The sequence below is a fragment of the Piliocolobus tephrosceles genome, chromosome 8, assembly GCF_002776525.5.
Source record: "Piliocolobus tephrosceles isolate RC106 chromosome 8, ASM277652v3, whole genome shotgun sequence".
NCBI classification, from domain to species: domain Eukaryota; kingdom Metazoa; phylum Chordata; class Mammalia; order Primates; family Cercopithecidae; genus Piliocolobus; species Piliocolobus tephrosceles.
The window spans coordinates 59416206-59439514 of NC_045441.1; the positions used below are offsets into that span (position 1 = coordinate 59416206).

Consider the following 23309-nt stretch of genomic DNA (forward strand, 5'->3'; position numbering starts at 1 on the left):
TTAAATGTGAGGTGTCTATTAAACATTCACATGGAGATAGTGAAATGACAAATGGATTTATAGTAGAGGTTCAGGAAAGAGATAAATAAATTTGGAAATCATCAGCACAGAAATTATATTTGAAGTTATGAGACTAGATGAGGTTACCTAAGGTTGTATAAAGACCAAACCCTGAGGCTGAGGAGGCACCAGTAAAGAATGCTGAAAAGAAAACTGGTAAAGATAGGGGGTAGCAGCGACAGAGTGTATCGATTAGCAATGAAATCACAGAGTAGTTACGTACAGTTGTCAGAAACGAAGAAGCCTCTGGTAAGACCACGACGGTGAGTAGCTGAGGTAGAGTGGGAAATAAAAAGCATATGATGCACAAAGAGAACCAAGTGAAAGCAGAGTTCTAGACGCCAACAGAAAAAAAAAGGACTTTCAGAAAAAGGGAGTAGCCAACTGTGCAAATGCTGAGGGGTCAAGTAAGACGAAGACCTGAATGAACTTTTGGACCTCATCACATGGAGCAGTCACTCATGACTTTGAAAAGAAGTCTGTCAATGGAGCAGTAGGGTCAAAAGTCTGGTTGGAAAAAGTTTAAGAGAGAATGGAAGAAGAAAATTTAGAGAGAGTAAATGTGGAAAACTCTTTCTAGAAGGAACAGAGAAATGGAGTAGAAAGTAGGTCTAGAAACAAAACAGTTTTCTTTTTATAGGGATTTTCTTATTTTTAAAATGTATCTCGCGTTTTCTTTTTCTGATGAAAGTGATTCAATAGAGAGGGAAAAGTTGCTGATGCTGGAGAGAAAAGGAAGGAATTGCTATCTTTGAGTAGGTAAGAAAAGGATGCAATCTAGCCTTAAATAGCGATTAACCTTTAGAAACACAGATTTCATCCACAGAAGCAGGAGGAAAGGCAGAGTAAGATACAAGTAGCTTGATAAAAGTGGGGATGGGAGTTTGTGGAGGTTCTCTTCTGCTTATGTCTATTTTCAACTTCTTTTTTTTCTTTTACTGATACAGATGGGGTTTTATCCTATTGCCCAGGCTGGTCTAGAACTCCTAGACTCATGCCTCAAGTGATCCTCCACCTCAGCCTCCCAAAATGCTGGGATTTGTGAGCCACCATGCTGGCCCTGATTGTGTCTATTTTCTAATGAAATAAAAGCAAAGTATCAACTAAGAATGCAAAATAGGGAGGAAGTGTTCAGGAGACTGGAAAAGTGAATAAACTATGGACTATAGTATATTTGCAGAGCAGCAATAAAGGCCCACTTGAGTGTAATTATCATGGATTTGGATGTTTTCCTCCAGCCTTATTCAACTGCATGGTTATTTGAGCTATGTTGGCTGGATTTAACCATGACCGGTTTGGACTTTGCCAGGATAGTGTGATTGAGAGACATTAGGGCAGGAGAATTCAGGGGATATAAAAGTGACTCATTAATATTTTACTATAATAGCTAAACTGGGTAAGGAGGGAAGTGAAGACATGAAGAAATTGAGAGGCAATAAAAAGGCAATGACATCAATGGATTGCTCAACCAGATGGGGTCAAAGATTTTTGAAGTGTGAGTAGTTGAGTAAGTGAGCTAGAAAGATAGGAGGTGGCAACAATAACATAATGGTTAGAAGTGAATTAATGCAATGGGGGTACTTACTTACAGTTATTGGAAATGAAGAGGTCTAGGGTAAGACCAGTGGGGTCAGTAGCTGAGGTAGGGTGAACTTGAGGATCACTATAAGAGAAGAGGTCACATAATTAAGGCTTTAGAAGAATCATCTCTATGGCTATTGAAAGCTCTAAAAATTGTTACAGAAGTGGTGTTGGACAGAGTGATAGTGTGCCAAGAGCTCTGTGAAGGAGTGGCCAGGGGTCTGGGGATGACTACAAGTTTGTGTGATTATGTGACTTTTCCCACATAATTCTCACAGTGACTCTAGAGATATTGCAGTTATTATCTCCATTTAACATACAAGGCAGCTGACACTCAGATTAAATAACTCATCTAACTTATGGTAAATATGAAATCTCTTGTTTGGGAAAATAGTATTCATGCTGAACACCCCAAGGATGAATTCATACTTAGCTTTCAGTACCAGACTAATAAATAACAATACATAATTATTTCCAGTCTCCTATTATTCTATAAGGATGAATAATCCAATCTCACAACTCTAGAATTTGATGGGCAGAGAATTTTAAAAGAATAGGAAGGTTCTGAATAACTGAAAGGGAAAAGACTGCCCTGAGGAGAAAGGAAAAGGGCAATGTATTAGTCTGTTCTCACGCTGCTATAAAGAACGACCTGTGATTTATAAAGAAAAGAGGTATAATTGGCTCACAGTTCTGCAGGCTGTACAGGAAGCATGGCTGGGAGGCCTCAGGAAACTTACAATCATGGTGGAGGGTGAAGGGGAAGCCAGCATGTTCTACAGGGCTGAAGCAGGAAGAATAGAGTGCAGGGGGAAGTGCCACACACTTTTAAACAACAGATCTGATGAGAACTCACTATCATGAGAACAGCAAGGGGGAAATCTGCCCCCATGGTCCAATCACCTCCCATCAGGCCCCTCTGCCAACATTAGGGATCACAATTTGATATAAGATTTGGGTAGGGACACAAATCCAAACCATATCATTTTGCCCCTGACCCCTCTCAAATCTTACATCCTTCTAACATTTCAAAATACAATCATGCCTTCCCAATAGACCCCCGAAGTCTTAACTCATGCCAGCATTAACTTAAAAATCCACAGTCCAAAGTCTCATCTGAAACAAGGCAAGTCCCTTCCACCTATGAGCTTGTAAAATCAAAACTTGTTACTTCCAAGATACAATTTGGGTACAGGCATTAGCTAAATACTCCCATTCCAAAAAAGAGAAATTGGCCAAAAACAAAGAGGCTACAGGCCCCATGCAAGTCTGAAACCCAGCAGGGCTGTCATTAAATATTAAAGCTCCCAAATCATCTCCTTTGACTCCATGTCTCACATCCAGGTAATAATGATGCAAGTGGTGGGCTCCCAAGGCCTTGGGAAGCTCCTCCCCCGTTGCTCTGCAGCATACAGACCCCTTTGCTGCATTCATGGGGTGGCACTAAGTGCATGCAGCTTTTCTAGGCACATAGTGCAAGTCAATGGTGGATCTACCATTCCGGGATCTGGAGGACAGTGGCCCTCTTCTTACAGCTCTACTAGGCAGGACCCAAGTGGAGACTCTGTGGGGGCTCTCCAACACACACATTTCCCCTCCAAACTGCCCTAGTAGGAGTTCTCCAGTAGAGCTCTGCCCCTATAGCACACTTTTGCCTGGACATCCAGGTGTTTCCATACATCTTCTGAAATCTAGACAGAGGCTCCAAAGCCTGAATTCTTGCCCTCTGTGCACCTGCACGCTTAAAACCACATGGAAGCTATCAAGGCTTATTGCACCCTCTGGAGCAGCAGCCTGAGGCATATCTGGGGTACTCTTAGCTACAGATGGAGCTGGAGTGGCTGGGATACAGGGAGCAGTGTCCCAAGTTTGCACAAGGCAGCAGGGCCTTGGGTCCAGCCCACAAAACCATTCTTCCCTCCTAGGCCTCTAGGCCTGTGATGGAAGGGGCTGCTGTGAAGGTCTCTGAAATGTCTTTAAGGCATTTTCCCCATTCTCTTGGCTATTAACCTTTGGCCCCTCTTTACTTATGCAAATTTCTGTAACCACTTGAATTCCTCCCCAGAAAATGAGTTTTTCTTCTCTACCACATGGTCAGGTTGCAAATTTTCCAAACTTTTATGCTGTTTCCCTTTAAAATCTAAGTTCCAGTTTCAGACCATCTCTTTGTGAATGCATCTGACCATATGCTGTTAGAAGCAGCTGTTAGAACAGCTTTTTGAATGCTTTGCTGCTTAGAAATTTCTTCCACCAGATATCCTAAATCATCACTCTCAAGTTCAAGATTCATCTCCAGCCACCTCCTAAGAATACGGCCACTAGGAGGAGCCTGAGGAAAATCCGGGTTCTCTTAGTGAGGGAAGGGGAAAAAGCATTCATTTGGTGGTCAACCAAGAGAGGTATGAAGGTGTTTTTGTCTCACATGCCACTGCTACATATATAACATCATTGGAAATACCACCTTACACTAACGTGATTTCCCATAAATGATGAATACTTTATTACTATTTTTTTAAGTATGGCTAAATGTTAAAGGAACTTTATTCTAGCAGAAGCCCCTGACTGAGGTCAACTTAAGGTTTTGCAAAGAGAAAAAGAAAAACAAGGTAAAACTGAGAAAACCATGTGACTTGAGGAATTTTAACATCTGGTTTAGAGACAGAAATAAGTAGGTGAAGGACAAATATAACAGGGAGCTGTTGTTTAGGTCATCAGATACATAACGTGGACAAGGGTGGAGGGAGAGAAGGATTATCCACTAACAGAAGATGCATGCAGATCACAGGCAGGAATGTCAACTCATAAGGTAAAGATCATTCAAAGCAAAAATAAAACTAAAGTGATATGGTCTTACCACTGCTGGTTTTGATAGAATAATTAAAAAAACAAAAACAGTCGAGCATAGTGGCTCATGCCTGTAATCCCAGCATTTTGAGAGGACGAGGCGGTGGATCACCTGAGGTCAGGAGTTCGAGACCAGACTGGTCAACTTGGCAAAAACCATCTCTACTAAAAGTACAAAAAATTTAGCTGGCTGTGGTGGTGTGCGCCTGTAATCCCAGCTACTCAGAAGGCTGAAGCAGGAGAATTGTTTGAACTCAGGAGGCAGAGGTGGCAGTGAGCCGAGATTGTGCCACTGCACTCCAGCCTGGGCGACAGCTAGGCTCTCTCTCAAAGTAAACAAACAAACAAAACAAAACAAACTGAAGCATCTCTGTATAATATAACATGAATTTAAGAGTTAAAGGAGGAAAAATAGTAAAGAAAAACTGATGAATTTATAGGAAAGAATAATGTTGCAATATCTACAGAGAAAAAAACTGTGGTGTACTAAAACTGTCAAAAGCAAGCAATCGAGGCCAGGCACAGTGGCTCAGGCCTGTAATCCCGGCACTTTGGGAGGCTGAGGCAAGTGGATCGCTTGAGCCCAGGAGTTCAAGACTAGCCTGAGCAACATGGCAAAGCCCCATTTCTACAAAAAAATATTTTAAAAATTAGATAGGCATGGCGACATGCACCGGTAGTCCCAGCTACTGGGAAGGCTGAGGTGGGAGAATCAGCTGAGCCTGGGAGGTCAAGGCTGCAGTGAGCCATGATGGCACCACTGCATTCCCGCTTGGGTGACAGAACAAGAGCCTGTCTTAAATAAATAAATAAATAAATAAATACATAAATAAATAAATAAGGTAAGCGATCAAGAAAGGAAACCACCACAAGAATCTCAGGAGGGGAAGTCCTCATCTAGTACTTGTCTTCTTTTTCTTTACCAATATAATACACATTACCCTACATTATACATAATTGTATAGTTTTCTTAGTTTTCCTTGTAAGTATCCAAGCCCTTTGAAGGCAGGCACTATCAGGGACTGGGTCATTTAGTTAAATCCCTTGCAGCATCTAACCTAGGCCCTCTAGCAATACTGTTGTTCATATATTTGTTGAATTGAAAGAAGCACTACAAAGATGTTAAGGAGGGAGGGACTTCTGTGACCCAAGAAATTCCAGTCAGGGAAAGAGTTAGAGTCCCTGAAAGAAAAAAGGGGAAGGATCAATCTCTAAAATGAGATTTCAATTACAGGTGATCAGAACAGGAAAGAAGCTTTATTTTAGGAGTATTAGCTCCAGAGAAGGAAGATTTAGGGATCAAATAAATTCATCCAAAGAATATGAAAGAGAATTAAGTTGTAGGGGGTATAAGCACAATTATCCATGAACTTCTTCTAAATCGTATTAAACATCATTATTTCTATTTCTGTTCCTTATACCTTTCCTAGAAATCAGAAATGAAGAGAAAGCTCAGACAAAGTACTCAAAGTCAGGCACAGGTGGGAATTAAATGAGGATCTGCAACTCCTCTCAGCATGGAGGCAGCACACGTATATAATTAAAGTGTACATTTGTCTGGTGCTTAATAGTTTAAAAGTCTTTCCATATGTGATATCTTACTTATCGGAGAAGGATTAAAGGAGGATATCAGTGTGGTTAGGTCAGGTAAATCTCTGTCTTTATTTTATGTTTACTTTATGCACCCGTTGTGTGTGACACTGCTGATTGTTTGCATTCTTACTTCTCTCTCTGTCTCTCTACACACACACACACACACACACACACACACACACACACACACACACACATATATATGCATTACCCAATATGCTGGTAATGAATTGTTGCAAGATATAGACTATTACATGTAACTGAAATATTCCCAGTTCTTTAAAGATTAATAGGCCCTCTTTAACACCCAAAATTCCACCAGCATCGTAAGCTCCTTCCCCAGCAACCACCATCACCACTTACCCAGCAATTTCAGGACCCCATAAAGAAGGTATTCCCCTTTGTGACACTCACAGTAAAGGTGGCTTGGGCTGGGAAATGTTTGAGTTAACAAAGCATTCTCTCAGTTCACACCAACAGTTTCTCCCCCCATAACCATACAAGCCCTGTGCAGTGCATGTAAAGTGGAGGATGTGAATACAGTAACCCCCTACAAACCTCAGGTTTGTCCTGAAATGGACAAGATCAAAATCTTAGGGAAGGAAAGGAGTTGATGGAGGCAGAAGGGATGTAATAAACATGACCTAAAATGTCTCTCACTGATTCTGTGATGCACATTTTCCCCTCGTATTTTAACATCTTTGAAAGTGAGATATGTCTCTCATTTGTGGTCTGCCAACAGGCAGGTCTGTTATTGTTATTATTGCCCATACATCTCCAGCAAAACTTGCAGAATGTATATCATTAGTGTAGAGAAAATTCTCAAAGATAATAATGGAGCCTCCTTTTAAGAAACGCTGCATCATTTATGCTTTTAAGGGTACAGAAGGTATTGGTCAAAAATTGTTGACTCATGGTATGTTAGTTATCTATTATTGCATAACAAATGACCCCAAAATGTAGCAGTTTGAAACAACAAACATTTATTCATTTCTGTTGGTCAAGAATCTAGGACCAGCTTAGTTGGGTTTGCCAGTTGAGGGTCTCTCATGAGATGTAGTCAAAATGTTGGCTGGGGCTGCAGCCATCTGAATACTTGACTGGGCTGGAGGACCACTTCCAAGCTCACTTAGGTGGCTATTGCCCAGATATCTGAGTTCCTCTCCATATTGGGCCTCTTGGTAAGATTATGTATGACACAGTGTCTGGCCTCCCTGAAGCAAACAATCCAAGAGAACAACTAAGAGGGAAGCCACTGTGACTTTTTATGACCTAGTGCCTGAAATCACAGCTGTCACATCCACTTTATGCTATTCATTAGAAGCCAGTCATTAAGTCCCTGCCACACCCAAGTGGAGAGGAAGTAGGCTCCATTTATTGAAGGAAGGAGTATTAAAAAAAATTGTGAACATAGTTTTAAAACTACCACTCGTGGGCAAAAACATGATAAGGTTATCACTGGCCGGGCATGGTGGCTCACACCTATAACCCCAACACTTTGAGAGGCTGAGGCAGGAGGATCACTTGAACCCAAGAGTTTGAGACCAGCCTGGAAAACATGGTGAGACCCTGTCTTTACAAAAAAATTAAAAATAACTAGGCATGGTGTTGTGCACCTACAGTCCCAGGTACTCAGGAGGCTAGGGTGGGAAGATCACTTGAGCCCAGGAGGTCAAGGCTGCAGTGAGTTGAGATCATGCCACTGCATTCTACTCTGGGCAACAGAGTGAAACTCTGTCTCAAAAACAAACAAACAAACAAAGTCACTGGTATGAAGAAACTATTTCATTTATATATGTATATATTTTAAATTGGGACATAATTGTATGTATTGTGTAATGATCAAATCAGGGTAATTGACACGTCCATCACTGCAGATATTTACCATTTATTTGTGTAGAGAACATTCAAAATCCTCTCTTCTAGCTAGTTTAAAATATACCACAATTTATTGTTAATTATAGCCACCCCGCTGTGCTATAGAATTTATTACTCTTATCTAACTTTAATTTTGTATCAATTAACCAACTTCTCTATCCCTCCCCCAACCCTCTACCCCTCCCAGCCTCTGGTAACTTCTATTCTACTCTCTAATTCTATGAGACCAACTTTTTAAACTCCCACATATGAGTGAGAATGTGCAGCGTTTTTCTGTGCTTAGCTTATTTCATTTACCATAATATCCTCCAGGATCATCCATATTGCCAAAAATTACAAATCATTTTATTACAGCCAAATAATATTCCATTGTGTATATACACCACGTTTTCTTTATCCATTCATCCATTGATGGGCACTTTGGTTGATTCCATATTTTTGCTATTGTAAACAGTGCTGCAATAAACATGGGAGTACAAATATCTCTTCAACATTCTGATTTCCTTTCCTTTGAATATATACTCAGTAGTAGAATTGCTGAATTAAATGCTATTTCTATTTTTAATTTTTTGAGGAACTTCCATACTGTTTTTTATAATGACTGTACTAATTTGCATTCCTACCAACAGTATATAAGAGGACTTCTTTTTCTGCATCCTTGTCAGCATTTGTTATTTTTTGTTTTTTTGATAATAGCCATTTTAACTGGGATGAGATATCATCTCATTGTCATTTTGACTTGCATTTCCCTGATTAGCGATGCTGAGTATTTTTTTCATACACCTGTTGGCCATTTGTATGTCTTCTCTTGAGAAATGTTGATTCAGATTATTTTGCCCATTTTTAAATCACATTATTTGCTTTTTTGCTGTTGGTTGAGTTCCTTATACATTTTGGATATGAATCCCTTACATGGATAGCTTGCAAATATTTTCTCCCATCTTTTAGGTTGTCTCTTCACTCTGTTAATTGTTTTCCTTTGCTCTGCAGAAGCATTTTAGTTTAATATAATCCCATTTGTCTATTTTTGCTTTTCTTAACTGTGTTTTTGAGGTCTTATCCAAAAAATCTTTGCCTAGACCAATGGCTTGATGTGTTTCCCCCATGTTTTCTTCTAGTGATTTCACAGTTTTGGGTCTTACCTTTAATTCTTTAATCCATTTTGAGTTGATTTTTGTACATGGTAAGATAGGGGTCTAGTTTTATTCTTCTTCATATGGATAGTTTTCCCAGTACCACTTGTCGAAGAGACTGTCCTTTCCCCATTTTATGTTCTTGAACTCCTGGCCTCAAGTGATCTTCCCACTGCAGGCTCCCAAAGTGCTGGGATTACAGGCATGAGCCACCACACCCGGCCTCCAGTTAAATGTTATTGGAGCCTTTGTTGAAAATTAGTTGGCTGTGAATATGTGGATTTATTTCTGCGTTCTCTATTCTGTTCCATTCGTCTGCATAGACTGTTTTTAGGCCAGTATCTTTCTGTTTGGGGTACTATAGCTTTGTAATATATTTCAACATCTGGTAGTGTGATGCCTCCCAGTTTTGTTCTTTTTGTTCAAATTGCTTTGGCTATTCAGGGTCTTTTGTGTTTCCATACGAATCTCAGTATTGTTTTTTTCTATTTCTATGAAGAATGTCATTGGTGTTTTGATAGAGGTTACGTTGAATCCATAGATTGCTTTGGGTAATACATTTCACTTGTATTTCTAATGTAGAAAGAATTATATATGATAAAATATACCAATAAGTCTAACAGCTCTTTCGTAAGTTTTAAAAAGCTTTTAAATTATATTAAAGTAGTGGATTATAGTGTAATTGGCAGAGTTTTTTAGTGACATATGAAATAATTGTGTCTTATATTCAATAAATACAGTTAACAGATATTTTTGAAAAATCACTGAAAAGACAGTTTAGTAAGTAATCACATTTGTTGACGTAACAAACCAGCTGTAATCGTTTCCCTTTCTTTGATTTGCCTTTTAAGATGGTTTGAGGTATCATAATCCACTGAAGCTGCATCTTACATACATTTTACAGGAATTTGAGTCAGTCTTAAGTATCCTGAAGTGAAATGACTTTACCACTTGCATTTTCCCTTGATTTTCATGTGTCTCAGCAAAATCTTTATGTAACTGCATGGGCCTTTTTATTATCTTAATAATTAAAAGAATGGTTGTGGGATTGGGTTTTTCAACCCACATACTGGAAGTCTGAAGCATGGGCAGAGAATAAACACACCTACTCAGGGTGCACATTCTGGGACACCAGTATAACCACACTGGTTGGTTATTAAAATATTGACATAATTCCATACAAGGAGGTAATTCTATACAAGAAATTTCTAGTTCCTGATTGCTATACTAACACCCCATGACCTCTCCAGAGCCCAGCAACTAAGGGGAGGGGAGGGAAAGTGCTATAGGACCTTCCTCCATTACTATGTCCAGCACCCCTTCTGACTGATGAATGCTGTGCTGTGTCCCTTATTAAATATTTTGACTGTTACTCCTTGTTTTAGTACATTCGGGTGGCCATAACAAAATACAATTAACTGAGCAACTAAAAAGCAACAAATTTATTTCTCACAGCTCTAGAGGCTGTGAAGTCCAAGATCAAGGTGCCCACAGACTTGGTGTCTCCTGAAGGCTCATTCTCTGGTTTACAGATGGCACCTTCTCTCTGCTTCCTCACATGGTGGAAAGAGCTAGCTGACTCTTTGGGGCCTCTTTACAAGTGCACTAATCTCATTTATGAGGGCTCTGATCTCAGGACCTAATCTGATACCAAAGACCCAACCTTTTAATACTATGATATTGGAGATTAGGTTTCAACATACAAATTTTGGAGGGATGCAAACATTCAGACCATAGAACTCTTGTATTCATAATAATGAGAACCAATCATTGCTTTTATATTCTACTGTTTGAGGGGAATGAATGGAATTTGAACTGAATTTGTACCTCTCAGTTTGATATCTAAGTATGTCTAAATTTTGACTGATTGTTATAGATTTTTAAGAACAAAGCAATGTCCTCTGGGTTCACAAAATGGGTGTACTTTAAACCTAGTTATGCTTCAGGCACAAAAACACTCAAGCAGGAGAGTTATTTGATTTAAAAAAATAACTATTTTGGAAGTATTCTGAACAATGCCAGAGTTAAATGACATCTTATATTTTTCTTAGTAAGAGACATAAATATTTAAATAATAAATCTGATCAATATTTCTATTAGAACAAAATATATAAACTGAAGACAAATATTTTCTGAATATAATCTCTGGTGATTATCATCTCTTTTCACATAGCACTAATTCTTTGGAGAATTGTCAAAACCATGGATTCAAACAAACAATGGTTTAATAAAAATTAATATTTAAAAACATTTTAAAACAAGGTAACCCTTTTCCTAAAAATATAGACTACTACTCATATCTCCAAAATGGTCAATTTAAAAAGTTCTCTAGCTTTGCCCTTTTTTTTCTTTAGGTCCATGTTTACATTTACAATTGGACACAAGAATAAAAGTACTTCCAGCTACTTATCAAATTGGTGGACATATTTATCAAATTGGTGGACATATTTACATAGACTTTTAGTTCAAATTGGCATCCACAATATTGTGAAAAACAGAGCAAAACAAGGAGAAATGAGTTTTTTTCTATAGAACCCAAAACTCTGTTCTAGTCATAACCTACTCCATAAAAACGAAAATTTAGTCCAAGCACAGTGGCTCACGCCTGTAATCCTAGCACTTGGGGAGGCCGAGGTGGGCAGATCATGAGGTCAGGAGTTCTAGACCAGCCTGGCCAAAATGGTAAAACCCTGTATCTATTAAAAATACAAAAATTATCCGGGTACCTGTAGTCTCAGCTACTTGGGAGGCTAAGACAGAAGAATCACTTGAACTGCAACCCCAGGAGGCAGACGTTGCAGTGAGCCAAGATCGTGCCACTGCACTCCAGTCTGGGCAACAGAGCAAGACTCCATCTCAAAAAAAAAATAGAAAAGAAATTTAAATAAAGTTATAAATGATAATCAGAATAGGGTTTAATTTTCTAACAATTTTGTGTCTGTCCACATAATTAAGGACAGTGAAAATAAGCAACTACAATACCAAACCATAGTAACATAAATTTAATTCTGACTTACAAACTATAAACATATATGATGCTCCACCTAACGTACACACATATATTTCATGTATACATATATGAACTTGACAAAGAATAAGCTAACGTAAAGAGCTGCAAAAACATAAAATAGTTACATTAAAGTGGTAACCGTTTACAGTATTACTGAATTGGGTTGGAATCTTTTTTTCAGCTAGCTTATTGTTTGCCATTAGATTATTTTCCTCAACAGTGATTTTCTTTTCTCTTTCTTTCTTCCTTTTTTTTTTTATTTGAGACAGAGTCTCGCTGTCTCCCAGGCTGGTGTGATCTCGGCTCACTGCACGCTCTGCCTCCTGGGTTCATGCCATTCTCCTGCCTCAGCCTCTCGAGTAAGTGGGACTACAGGTGCCCACCAGCACGCCTGGAAAATTTTATGTATTTTTAGTACAGATAGGGTTTCACCGTGTTAGCCAGGATGGTCTCGATCTCCTGACCTTGTGATCCACCCACCTTGGCCTCCCACAGTGCTGGGATTACAAGCGTGAGCCACTGTGCCCGGCGCTCAACAGTGATTTTCAAACTTGTTCAGATGACCAAATACTTGGAAGCCATAATACCCTTTACATAGCACCATGAATTACTGATGTGTTTAATTCCAGCATAACATTATACAAGCAAGGAACAATTTTACCAGCAGAAAATATAACTTTATTATGGTTCCACATCTAAACATCTAAAAAATACTACTACTATACATAAAATATTTATGAAACCACACTTCATAGCAGGATAATAAATAACAAAATTTGAACCAAGCCAACCATCTAGAAAGACATGATTCAAAGACAAACTGGCGTTTATGACAACTTCTCGTTTAATTTCCTCCTCTTCCCTATAATTTGCTTTTGTCTGATCTTAACACTCACATCTGATTTCTTAAGTCCCTGACCCTGACTTGAAACCTGTTATCTTAACTTGCTTCAGATTACCTGAGCCTGGGCTCCTCCCCATAGATATGGTCTGAATGGACTCCAGTATCTCTGCAACTGCTGACCTGCCCATTCCCAGGCATAGGGCAAATGGATCTCAAGGAACTCCAGAAATTCAGCTGAGGTTGGGATGCAAGAAGGCAGAGTTAGCATAGAAAAGAAAAACGGCGTCCCTTGTGCCTGAATCTGGCACACAATAAGTGCTCAATAAATGTATTAATTGGAAAAAGCATCTCCAACAAAGGTGAGCTTGGCAATGAGGAGAGCACTCAGTTAAGAATAGGATCTGAAGCAAAGATAGGAGTTAAACGAGCAAGAAGGCTGTAACTGGACAAATGGACAACTGAATCTACAGCCAAGAGATGCCTCAGCCTTGCAGGGCATTGTAAGTTTAGACATTTATTCTATATCCTATCTTATTTCACAAAGAATCTAAAAAGCAAAGTAGAGCATCTTATTATCCTTTTCTGAACCAAGTCTGAGAGGAAGTTGTCTAAGAAACTTTTGAACACCAAATTGCATGTTTTCTTTTTGTGGCTGTAATTTGGTAGGTAGCTGAAAAGAGGGGTACTTTTGCCCTGTATGCCTGGGTTTATTTAACAAATATATTTCTAAATATAGAGAATGCTTTTAGAAATAGAAAATAATCCACACACATACCCACAAAAGTTAGCGAACAACGTATGAGCAGCTGTTTGTTTTTCAGTAATTGGTTTGCTTCTTGTTCACTGACTGGTTTGCTTGTCTGCTATCACTTTGAGGTAGGCAAACAATAATTGTAACTAATATTTAAAAATTAGGAAATAGGCCAGGCGTGGTGACTCATGCTCGTAATTCCGGCACATTGTGAGGCAGAGGCGGGCGGATCGCTTGATCCTAGGAGTTCAAGAACCACTGGGCATGGTGGTGTGTGCCTGGGTGACAGAGTGAGACCTTGTCTCAAGGAAAAAAAAAAAAAAGAAAGATTTAAACCTTTAATTTTTCTTAGAATTGGAAAAAGACTGTCATAAAATTTTGAGGTAGAGTATGGCAAAGTAGCTCACAGTTTGAGAAAAATACGTTTGAATTTGGAAATTCCCACTGAAATCTCATTTTTAAAATGGGATTTGAGAATTAACTTTTTGATGTATTGTTGCCCATTTTCAAGACATTTCAGCATTGGTCCAGCTGGGAACTATTCCATGCCCCCTGCTATGGTCTGAACAGTTGTGCCTCTCAAAAATTCATGTTGAAACCCAATTACCAATAATATTGCCAGTGATATTAGGAGGTGGAACCTTTGAGAAATGATTAGATCATGTTAGTAGAGCTCTCATGAATGGGATTAGTGTCATTACAAAAGAGGCCCCAGAAAATTGTCTTGTCCCTTTCACCATGTGAAGACACAGCTAGACGTCACCATCTATGAACCAGTGAATGAACACTGAATCTGCCAGCATCTTGACCTTGGGCTTCCTGGCTTCGGAAGTGAGAAATAAATTTCTGTTGTTTATATGCTACCTAGTCTAGTGTAACTTGTTATAGCAGCCCGAATGGACTAAGACACCCTCTGCCTTTTGGGTTAACTTATTAATAACTTAATGTATTAAACACAACTATGTGTTACTCAATAGTTTTCTTATTTGATCTTAACAGACCTATGTATTATTCATAATGCTTAACATTAATAAGCATTGCTCTTTTATTCTATGAAGTAGAAAAAGGGAGGTGCTGAAAGGTTCAATAACTTCCCATGGTTGTGTGCCTACTAAGTGGCTGAACCAGGAATCCAGCCTGAAATCGTCAAGACTCTCCGTTGATCTCTCTTGGCACAGTGCTTAGCTATTAACCAGGGAGAACCTTCTGCACTACAAATAGGCCTTTATGCTCTTCCTTCCCTCCCTCCCTTCCTTCCACTATCTCTACTTGAGATTACTCTCAGGTATCCAAAAATAAATTATTTCATTGCCACCTGTTACTAAGAGTAACAGAGACCAAAGTTTATGCTAATCAGTCAATCTTAAAAGAATGGAAAATAGATGCCTTAAAAGTCCTGCTACCGAATTACAACTTGGTTGTGTGTATATTAAGCAGGCATTACTATTCGGGCAGTAAATATAGCAATATATTATTCAGATTCACAAAGGAATAAAGTATTTCAAATTTGCTGCGACACTTGAAGTCTCTGCACCCCTATCATTAAGCATCTGAACTTTTAATTAAAAAATAAACGATACTGTATATTTTTTCTATCTTCAAGTTGTCATTACCAATGGCATTGTAAACCACACCCTATTAGTGTTGCTTTTAGCACTGCTTCAACTTTCCTAACTTACTACACCAACAGCTGTCAATTTTCAAGATGATTTATCCCTTTTTCTTTATGATTGTCTTGTTCATGTGGCTGAAATTCCTAAAGTATAAGAACCAAACTATATTAAAAATTGAAAAACACAATCAAGTTTTCTAATTGCATTACCCTTTTTTTTGAGATAGAGTCTTGCTCTGTTGCCCAGGCTGGAGTGCAGTGGCGTTATCTCAGCTCACTGCAAACTCCACCTTCTGGGTTCAAGCAATTCTGCCTTAGCCTCCTGAGCAGCTGGGACTACAGGTGTGCACCACCACGCCTGGCTAATTTTTGTATTTTTAGTAGAGACGAGGTTTCACCATGTTGGCCAGGCTGGTCTTGAACTCCTGACCTCATGATCCACCCACCTCGGCCTCCCAAAGTGCTGGGATTACAGGCGTTGAGCCACCATGCCTGGCCTGCATTATCCCTTTATACAATATCATCCTGATGCTTTCTAATGCGAATTTTTCAGGTAATTGAAGTGTATCTTTACTTTGTATAGAAAACATTCTTTGACAATTCCTGTCTTATTTGACAGAGTAACAAATTCTTTGATTCAGTCACTGTTATTAACAAATTATTTTACAAAGTTGTAACATAACTATGCCTTTAGGACCTTGCTGTACAAGGTTCTCTATTCAAACACCTTATAGCCCCTGCTTACTACCTAAAACCTAGAGTCTTTGGAGTCTTCTGTCAGTGGGCCAGAGTACTTTTCTTGTGGCCTAACATCCTACCCCTGCCACCCTGGCCTCCAAACCCTCACTTTGCTATGTCTGTATCTGCTGTTGAGTTTGGAAATGTGTTAGCTGAAGTTGTTACAATAACGTATTCATCACGTTACTACAGGTCTTCATGAGATTTTTAGGGCTCTCCCAGGAGGAAAAGACAGTTTCTGCTTGTCGTCTTTGTGGCATCTATGTGGCCTATATTGCTTCTCAGTGATTCTGTGAGCTTAAATAATATTTTAATTATGTTTTTCGTTTTCAGGTCTTCCTACAATTTCCTAACATTGATTGCTTAAAATATTTAAGTAAAAAGTGTCTCTAAATCAAATTTTAATTTCCATAAATGTCTAGAGCAATGGCTACAAATTAACATGCAATTTGAATTGGTGTTCTTTGGCGGTATGTTCAGAGAAATGGTGACCAGATCTCAATACGAGGAATTATGAAGGGCTGCCAATGTGTTCTCCAGTGAGAAGCATTTAACTCTCCAGTGTTCATGATAAGAAGGTTGATAGTTCAAATAATTTATTGCTGCTTTATAGTATACATAATTAAATGAAACATGTTAAACTCAAGGGAATTTTTAATAGGTTACTTGCAATTGTTATTGCAGGCAACAACTTGTACATGATTTTATTTCCAAATCCACAAAAAACAAATTTTATACAAATCAGCACTGTAAAAATGTCAATTACAGCCCCAGAGGCTTTGCTGGCAGAATAATTGTCTAAATTCTAGAATATGGGAAACAGGTTTTTTTCTGGATTCTTTTTTTTTCATTTTCTTTTTTTTTTACAAAAAAAATTTACAAGTGAAATGTTACTACAAAACTTTTTATAAGGAATTTTTGCAAAACATTTACATTTTACCATCAACTATTTCTGTTTTAAAATCATTATGTAGATTTAATACCCTATGCTGCACATCAATTTATGTGGGATGACAACTTAGTGACATGCATAAAAAAACACCACAAGGCATTAAAATGGAGACTTAAATACAAATATTGTTGCAATAAAACAGTTATAAAATTGAAAAATAGGACCTAAACATCATGCTTATCTAAGTTTGACAAATTAACTTTTTCTCCTAGATTACACATTTTTATTACTGCTCTCATGAGAGTATGATAAATAATGACTTAACATCAAGTTCTAATGTAATCAGCAACACATACACAAACCTAACCAAAGAAAGTATACTGTAAGAAAAAACTATTCTAACACTGGAGTTTTACCATGATAAATACATAGCTTTGCACTGATAATTACAATAAAGAAAAGTTTTATAACGGTGGTAAAGGGAATGAACAGTGAAATGCCATTAAACAAGACTCTACTGCACATCTGTGCCCTATTACTTATAACAGCTATATCCCACTGAGTCAAATAAAGGACATTGAAATTTACGATTCTTCTAAAGACAGAAAAGTAGACTCAGAATGGTATGCAGAACAGACTGTCAAAATATTTCAATTTCAGTGGTGAAATGTGCACCTGCTAACACAAATTAACATATTTTATATGCTATAAAGCTATCCAGATTCATTTGATAAATTTATAATAGGCCTCATTGTTGATTAAAAAATAACTTCCATTTCTAATGGACATACATAGGTTTGCATTAGAACTGGTTCATGGAATAATGATGCAGAGTGTTCATACTTGGTATTAACAACAACAAAAAGTGTCACTCTGAGGAAACATGATTAAAACATTAAGAAAGTTTCTTTGCGTAAAAAAATTTATAGCACTGATTGTGTAGCATAATGATAGATAAAATATATATTTGATGTTTCAGCTCCTATATAATAAAATTAAAATTAACACTACCAAATGCTCTTCTGTACCAAACAAAACAACAAACCAATTCTGATGTTTTAAAGCCAGATACATCAGTTGTTAAGAGTACATTAAATAAAATATACAAAACAATTTACAAAATCCAACTAAAATTTAAAGACTCTGTTACAAGTCTACAAAAGCTTTAAGAAACTTGAAATTTATAACCACAGTGTAAAAATTTTTTTTTCCTTTAATCTCAAAGCTTTTTTATACAAACTGAAAGCACAAAAGACCTTCAGTTTTATATAACGCTACAAAGGGCTGGCCTAAAGTGTACATAGTGTAAACAGTGATCATTACAGTATTTCTCCTTCATCAAAAATACAAGAAACATCACAATTTTGGAAGAGAATTCGCATGAGTAGTACTTTTCCTGAAATTATAGAGAATGCACAAGAAAATACGTACCTATATTCAAACAGTCCCCAAAGTAATTATGTTAATAAATTGAGCAGGTAGGTAAAAACTTTAGTTTTCAAATGGTCAATTTCACTGATTATGATTCTGTGTAAATACTTTTTTAAAACATAAAATATCCTTATTAATATTTAAGTTACTGGTATAATCCAGATTTTTTCATATGAAACTTTTGGCCATCTTTCCTAACAACACCATTTCCTAGCTGGGCACGGTGGCTCATGCCTGTAATCCCAGCACTTTGGGAGGCCGAGGTGGACGGATCACCTGAGGTCAGGAGTTTGAAACCAGCCTGGCCAACATGGCGAAACCCTGTCTCTACTAAAAATACGAACATTAGACAGTGGTGGTGGCGGGCGCCTGTAATCCCAGCTACTCAGGAGGTTAAGACAGGAGAATCGCTTGAACCCGGGAGGCAGTGGTTGCAGTGAGCTGAGATCGTGCCACTGCACTCCAGCCTGGGCAAGAGTGTGAGACTCCATCTCAAAAAAAAAAGACCCTTTCCTGTAAGACCCTTGCATAAACAATATATTTTTTTCTTTAGTCACTTACTTCACTGAAAATTATTCTGCCTTTTCAAAAATAAAAGTTTTGCTTCATAATATATCTATTATATATTAGGCCAATTTTTAGGGAAAATTCAGTTATTGATGAAACATAAAAACATTACTGTGCTATAATTTCTAATTACTTTCTAACACAGCACTAGAAATAAAATGGGACTGGCCAATTTTTAGTAGAGGAAAACAAGAAATTACAATGTAGTTAAAAGATAATTTTCTGCTGGCCTTGGAAAAAAGTATAATTCTTTCTTTGGCTACCAAGTCAAAGCATAAAGAATTCTGCACATTGTCAACATAACTCATATTTACAAAATACGAAACTACAGAACAATTTACACTCTATGCAAATATTTCCAATATAAACATATTAAATGAAATTCTGTGGTTCAACCTACGGTTAGGAATATAATCAATCCTAACTTCAGAACATTGCATGTTAAGATGCCTCATTTTATTTTTCTGAAGCTATGATGAGTTTTGTTTTAACATTTTTTCCCCAGCATTTTCCTAAGTTGTCAACCTAAAATTTAACCTAAGATTTAACTCTAAGTTCCTCTTGTGTCTCCAAATGGAGAAAGTAATTGGACTTCACTGATTGTCTGCATACACACTACTATAATGTAGTGGTAATAAAGATCTGAGATGCATCTCAGATTACTGTTTTGGAACTTACCTAATTCAGCTGTTGAAGAATTTCTAACATTTAGAAAAGACGGCCAAAACTATTTTCGGTTGATTTTCCAAAAATCAAGCTAAGGAAATACGGTATTATCCCTATCATCAGTTAACTATCTGTTTTCTGTGCTATAGAGAAAAAGAAAACATGTGAATTATTACTGACTGAATTTATAACAAAGTACTTTCAAAGAAAATAAGTCCAATTAAGGTCCAGCCTGCAAACTAATAAGGTCTTTTTAAACATGTTAACACATGATATTAAGAGATGGGAAGATTCTGTCTAAAGGTTATGTGATATATTTCAAAACAACTACAACTTATAGTATGGAGGAAATACTTTTCTGTTTCCAGTACATCAGTTTACTTTTTGTATTTTTTAAAATTCAACTCTTCATGTGTTGACCCCAAACCCTGGAATACTTAAAGAAGCCAAGAATGAAAACATAATTTCCTACTCTGTAATCCACTTGACCAGCCCATTTCCAGATTTCAAAGGTGTGTAAACAAGTGCAGCACTAGAGGTCTTTGTAATAAATAACTTTTCAGAATTCTTCCATGTTGGTTGAAACATTGGGAGTTGCTGGATTCGAATCTTGAGAAATGGCTGCAACTGTGACAATTCTTGGGGAGCCAAGCACCTCTGTAACAGATGAGTCCAGTTCTCCCGAGGTAACAATGGCAAGAGCTGTCCCACCACCTTTTTTATTCTGGTGCGTTTTGACATGTTTGGAGAGATGATCACTCCGCATAAACCTTTTAGAACATTCTGGGCATTCAAATCTCTTTTCACCTACATAGAAAAACAGTAAATGAAGTTATACACATTTTACTTAAGTGAAATTATAATTTTTAACAATCTTCCTTCTGGTCATATTATATATAAGTTTTTGTACAGTTTCACTAGTTGCAAAATATTTTATTTAAAAATGTTATGAAACAAGCAATGCAAAGAAAAAGACCATGTGATTGTGACAAAAAGACCTGAAGTTTAAGTCCTGCTTCTGCTATGAACTGGAAAGAAAAGCTGGAGCAAGTAAATAGCCACCGGACCCTCAGTTTCCCATCTACAAAGCAAGAGGGTTTTTAGCAGGCAATTTAAAATATCTCTATCAGATGTAACAAATATATATAATGTTCAAGGCTCATGTCCACTGTTCTTCAAAACTGCTAACCTGGGTTTTAGTTTTAATCGTGGTGGCATGAAATATCTTAGAACTATTTCAAATAAACTAAGTTAATAATTTAATAGTGTACTGAGTTCTTTACAAGGCAAAAATGGGAGGCAGGCACATGCTACATTTAGAATTTAATAGAGTTTTTAGGTTTCATAAGATAACACTTAGTTTCTGTTGTCCAAAGAAATTCTTAAATATGCTTTCTTCAAAATATAACATAGTTCTACTGGACCGACTTCTTTGTTTTGGAATAAAAGCTAGTTTAATGTTAACTAAAAAGAAAAAAGCCATTTTGTTTTTGTGTATAATAAATGAGGGATATCAAAATTTGGTTAACTGGTTTATCCTGATATGCTCAATGAATAACTGTTAGCTGTAGATCTTCCCTCTAAAATTGTTACTTAAGGGACTGAAATGTTGTTTTCCCAGTCCGATAAAACTTGGATAATAAGTGATAGAGTCTGGCTCTGTGTCCCACCCAAATCTCTCTTGAATTATACTCCCATAATTCCCACATGTTGTGGGAGGGACCCAGTGGGAGATAACTGAATCATGGGGGTGGGTTCCCCACACTGTTCTCACGGCAGTGAATAAGTCTCACAGGATCTGATAGTTTTATCAGGGATTTCCGTTTTTGTGTCTTTTTTGTCTCTTTGCCTGCCACCATCCACATGAGATGTGATTTGCTCCTCTTTGCCTTCTGCCATAATTGTGAGGCCTCCCCAGCCATGTGGAACTGTGTCTTTATCAGCAGCGTGAAAACAGACTAATACAAAAAAAAAATTCAATTTGGATAATTTCTTTTCTTGGCCCTGCTTTTGACTCACCAATAAAAAATCTATAGGCTCAAGTTGGTCCACATCAGATATTCTTTTTCTTTACATTCTCTTTTTCTTTACGTGTGTGCTTTTACTTTTTCATACCCTTTGAAAAAACCATTAGTCTTCCTTATTATTGTTATAAACAAATATTAAAACTTACAGGACCACTGCACTCAATACAATATTGTATTAAAACATCCATGTGAAGTAACACAAAGAAGTTGCACCTCCGTGTCATACCACACACCAAAATACATGCTATAAAGATTAAAACCAAGTATTAAAAAAAAAAAGGGAAAACATTTCTATAACCTAGAGTTTGGCGATACTTTAAAAAGTACAACAGGTTATTTAGGAACTATAAAGGAGAGAACAGACAAATTTGACTACACAAAAATACTTTGTATGACTTAAGATCCCATAAAGTTAAAGGAGAGAAAAAAAAAGATCAACAGAAGCATAAAAACAATGTGATAAAATTTAACACATTTTGATAAGCGCTCTTGGCAAACCAGGAATAAAAATTTATTTCTTTTACCTGCTAAAAGTCATTGGCACCCTATACCCCTACATATAATTAATGGAGAAACTTCTGAACTATTACTTTATACATCAGGAACAAGATAAGAATGCTATTATATATATCATTACTATTTTCAACATAATATGAAACATTCTTACCAAGCCTACATATAAGACAGTAAAATGAAATGAGGTACAATCATTGGAAGGAAAAAAAATTGAAATATATTGTTATTTACAGTTATTACTATTTACATAAAAATCTGAGAAAATAAACAATTAGAATAAATTTGTCAAATGGCAATATTCAAGATCAATCGATAATAAGCAACACCATCCATTAATTATATAAATCAACATGTAATGCAAATGTTGAGACTATAGTGAGCCACTGCACTCTAGCCTGGATGAGAGAGCCAGGCCTTGTCTCAAAAAAAAAAAAAAAAAAAAAAGTGTGTAGACAAGGCCTTGACCCCAGGTCAGACACAAACTCTATGTGAAGTCACACTTGGCAAGCCTGGTCTTGGTACTCTTACTCCAGGGTCTAGCTAGGTTCCAACAGGAGGAACCTGGGATTTCTCCGTACAAAGGTGGAGGCAGTGGCCTACTTTAAAAAAAAAAATGTATTTAGGCTGGGCACGGTGGCTCATACCTGTAATCCCAGCACTTTGGGAGGCCGAAGTGGGTGGATCACCTGAGGTCAGGAGTTTGAGACCAGCCTGGCCAACACAGGGAAATCCTGTCTCTACTAAAAATACAAAAAAAAGTAGCTGGGCATGGTGGTGCACACCTGTAACCCCGGCTACTTGGGAGGCTGAGGCAGAACAATCACTTGAACCTGGTGGGGGAGGGTGGTGGCAGTGAGCACTGCATGCTAGGAGATAAATTACCTGCTATAACTGCCCCAGGTGTGCCTGCCTACCAGACCACCATTAAAAGTCTCACTTCCATTGTTCGTGTCTCCAAGTCCATTCTTTGGGTTTGGACAGGTGACTGTGTATGTCTCACAAACCTGGGGGCCTGTCTGGGATCTCTGTACGTGCATGGAGTGGCACTCCAGCTGAGAGGGGAGAGGCGTCCCACCCGATTTAGGTGGCCCGCTCTGTCCAGGCGTCCTGGCTCCCCACAGAAGCCACAGACAGACTGTTATTCAGGAGGCAGCAGAGGTGACACA

At 37.7% G+C, this 23309-nt stretch overlaps 1 protein-coding gene across 4 annotated transcripts in view; it reads right to left on the bottom strand.

The window, feature by feature from the left end:
* Nucleotides 1-16883: 16883 nt before the first annotated feature.
* The window catches only part of SP4 (Sp4 transcription factor), an 84804-nt gene continuing 78378 nt past the window's right edge, over nt 16884-23309 (bottom strand). For all 4 annotated transcript variants that reach the window (XM_023215954.1, XM_023215953.1, XM_023215956.1 and 1 more), the window contains one exon: nt 16884-20407. In XM_023215954.1, the coding sequence (XP_023071722.1) occupies nt 20160-20407 (248 nt within the window). In that variant the 3' untranslated portion in view covers nt 16884-20159. The remainder of the gene's footprint in view (nt 20408-23309) is intronic.